Below are 2,500 nucleotides of genomic sequence, written 5' to 3' on the forward strand. Positions count from 1 at the left end.
GAGACACACACAGAAAGATATGGAGAAGAGGAGAGAGAGATGGAGATAGAGAGAGATGGAGATAGAGAGAGAGAGAGAAGAAAGAAAGAGAGAGAGAGAGAGATAGGGGGTAGAGAGAAAGATGGAAGTCAAGAAAAAGAGAGGGAGAGAGAGAGGCGGGGTAGAGAGAAAGATAGAAGAAAAGAGAGAGAGAGAGAGAGAGAGAGAGAGAGAGAGAGAGAGAGAGAGAGAGAGAGAGAGAGAGAGAGAGAGAGAGAGAGAGAGAGAGAGAGAGAGAGAGAGAGAGAGAGAGAGAGAGAGAGAGAAGGAAAGAGAGAGGAGGGGAAGAGAGAGAGAGAAAGAGCGAGAAAGAAACAGAGAGAAAATATAATCTAGTGTAGAGACATTGTAAGTTCCTCATCCAGTATTAATATCATGAAACCACTGACCTGTTGCATGCAATGTTATCAGCACGAATGAAAGAATATAGTTATTTCGTGCAGAAAATTATTCGTGTCATAGTTGTCCCAGTTTTCGGGAAGGGGGGACGCGCGCCTTGCAGCTGTCCGGGCGATTTCAATTGATTCCTGGTATTCTATGACCTCGAAATGATTATGGTTGTTATGATTCGCAATTACTTGGTCGTTTTTAGAGTTGTTTGTGATCAAGTTTTGGATACGGTTTAGACAATCTGGGTGAGGTATGGGCACTAAAATGATCGTGTTATTACGTTATTTATTCCTGTGCAATATACATTACCCTTGATATATTTTTTTAACATGAGCAAAACACGTTTAATTTACGTTCTCCCCCGTCTTATATGGCCTCCCTGCCTCGCTCCCTCAGCTGCGTCAGGAACTGCAGAAGGACGTGTTCCACCTGGCATGGTCCCCGGACTCCCTGCCTGCCGAGGAGGCCGTCCGACCCCTGCTCGAGCGCCTCTACTCCTCCCTGGCCACGTACTCGGCGGCGCTCCTGAAGAACAACCTGGACCGGCTGCTTCATCTGCTGTGGCTGGCTGTGCTCAACGCCCTCACCGAGCAGATCGGGAAGGACACGGACGTAAGGAAGGCTAATCGTTAAGGGCACGCGAGTAGATTGGGCTGGATGGTTGCGTGCTCTGTGTGTGTGTGTTTAGTGAGGGGGGCGTCCTTTGTGTGTGAGCTTCCTTGTGTGTGTGTTTCATGATGATTCGATTTCCAATGTTGAGCAATAAAATGGTTCTTTCGTTTTTTTTTGTTTTTTTTTCGAGTTTTTTTTTTTTCTTTTCTTTTCTTTTTCTTAAAATAGAATCGATTCCCTTGAGATCGAAAATAGGACGTCCATATCAGGCGTTTTACAATTAGTTTTGCCATCAGCTGCTCTCCCCGAGACAGTTGTATAGTGAGACCGAAAATCTTGGAGTGATGCAATGAATAGAAAAAAAATCATTAGAGAGGAAGTCATTCACTTGGTATGTACTCGCTTAAAGGATGTCCTTAAAAGGCATATTTTCTGCAAACGGGGCAAAATGCAAGAGGATATATAGATTCAGTATGATGCAAGTGCCTATTTATTGTTCAATTACATACACATATTACGTGTATTCACGTATTCAGCCCTTGGCATTCTAGTGTATTTAAGTGTTGATAGTGTAGGAGTAGCAATACGTAATTATTACTGAGTCACAGCTAAATCTTAAAAAAAATATATTATAATAATAATACTTAATTGCAAAAGTATTTACTCATTTCTTTTTACCTTTAAATCTTGCGCTCGTAGTCCCTTGAGTTGATTCATTGAAGATCTCTTTCATGATTTAAATCGGGGGGGTCGCAACCTTTCAATTTTTTTTAAACCACTTCGCGTGCTTTCTTTTTTGTCTACCACGCTTAACCTTCAGGGTAAGTAGTACTACAAGGTAATAATCGAGACGTTTGATTTGAAATTAAACGCAAGTACTTCGTGTTCTATACTCGTTTATGAAGTAGCAGACCACTCAACTATTATGGTACATTCTCTCCTCATTATTATCACTATTCTCATTTTTATTACGATCATTGCGATAATAAGATAAACATAATTAGATATATATCTTCATAATGATCTTGATCAATATGCTTCTGACATCTAAAGGCTTTCGATGACCAAGCGAGTAATAATTTGGAACGAGTTAAAGAAGAGAAATATCGGTGATAGTAAGTGAAATAATGCAACATCTAACCAAAGACCAGATTACTCGTAGTTCAAAAAGTGCTGACATTTCCAAAAGGACATCCTCCCGACAGATTTCACAAATGATAAGATTGTTCAACTCAAAAGGTATCTCACGACAGAGAGCGAGGGCCACTCAGCAATCCACGTTCATATTTGCACAAAGGCAGACCTGAATTCCCCCTAAGTAGCTGCATTCAGAGTCAAATCTCGGAGAGTATAATTTTCAATATGATCAGTTGCCTTTCCATCCCCAAAACTGGGTATGCAAATTGGGTAGCTCGGTGGCCTCAAGCGCTATTTAACTAGACGGGGTTGGTAAAAAGTC

At 41.3% G+C, this 2,500-nt stretch overlaps 1 protein-coding gene across 4 annotated transcripts in view; it reads left to right on the top strand.

Annotated features, from left to right (window-relative positions):
* Nucleotides 1-2,500, top strand: part of unc-13-4A (BAI1 associated protein 3) — a 296,640-nt gene that overhangs the window by 282,040 nt on the left and 12,100 nt on the right. For all 4 annotated transcript variants that reach the window (XM_086552080.1, XM_086552083.1, XM_086552081.1 and 1 more), the window contains one exon: nt 826-1,041. In XM_086552080.1, the coding sequence (XP_086408206.1) occupies nt 826-1,041 (216 nt within the window). The remainder of the gene's footprint in view (nt 1-825; nt 1,042-2,500) is intronic.

The sequence above is a fragment of the Penaeus japonicus genome, unplaced genomic scaffold (assembly GCF_977035675.1).
Source record: "Penaeus japonicus unplaced genomic scaffold, GWHDUDI00000001_assembly GWHDUDI00000026, whole genome shotgun sequence".
In the NCBI taxonomy this organism is placed as follows: Eukaryota; Metazoa; Arthropoda; class Malacostraca; order Decapoda; family Penaeidae; genus Penaeus; species Penaeus japonicus.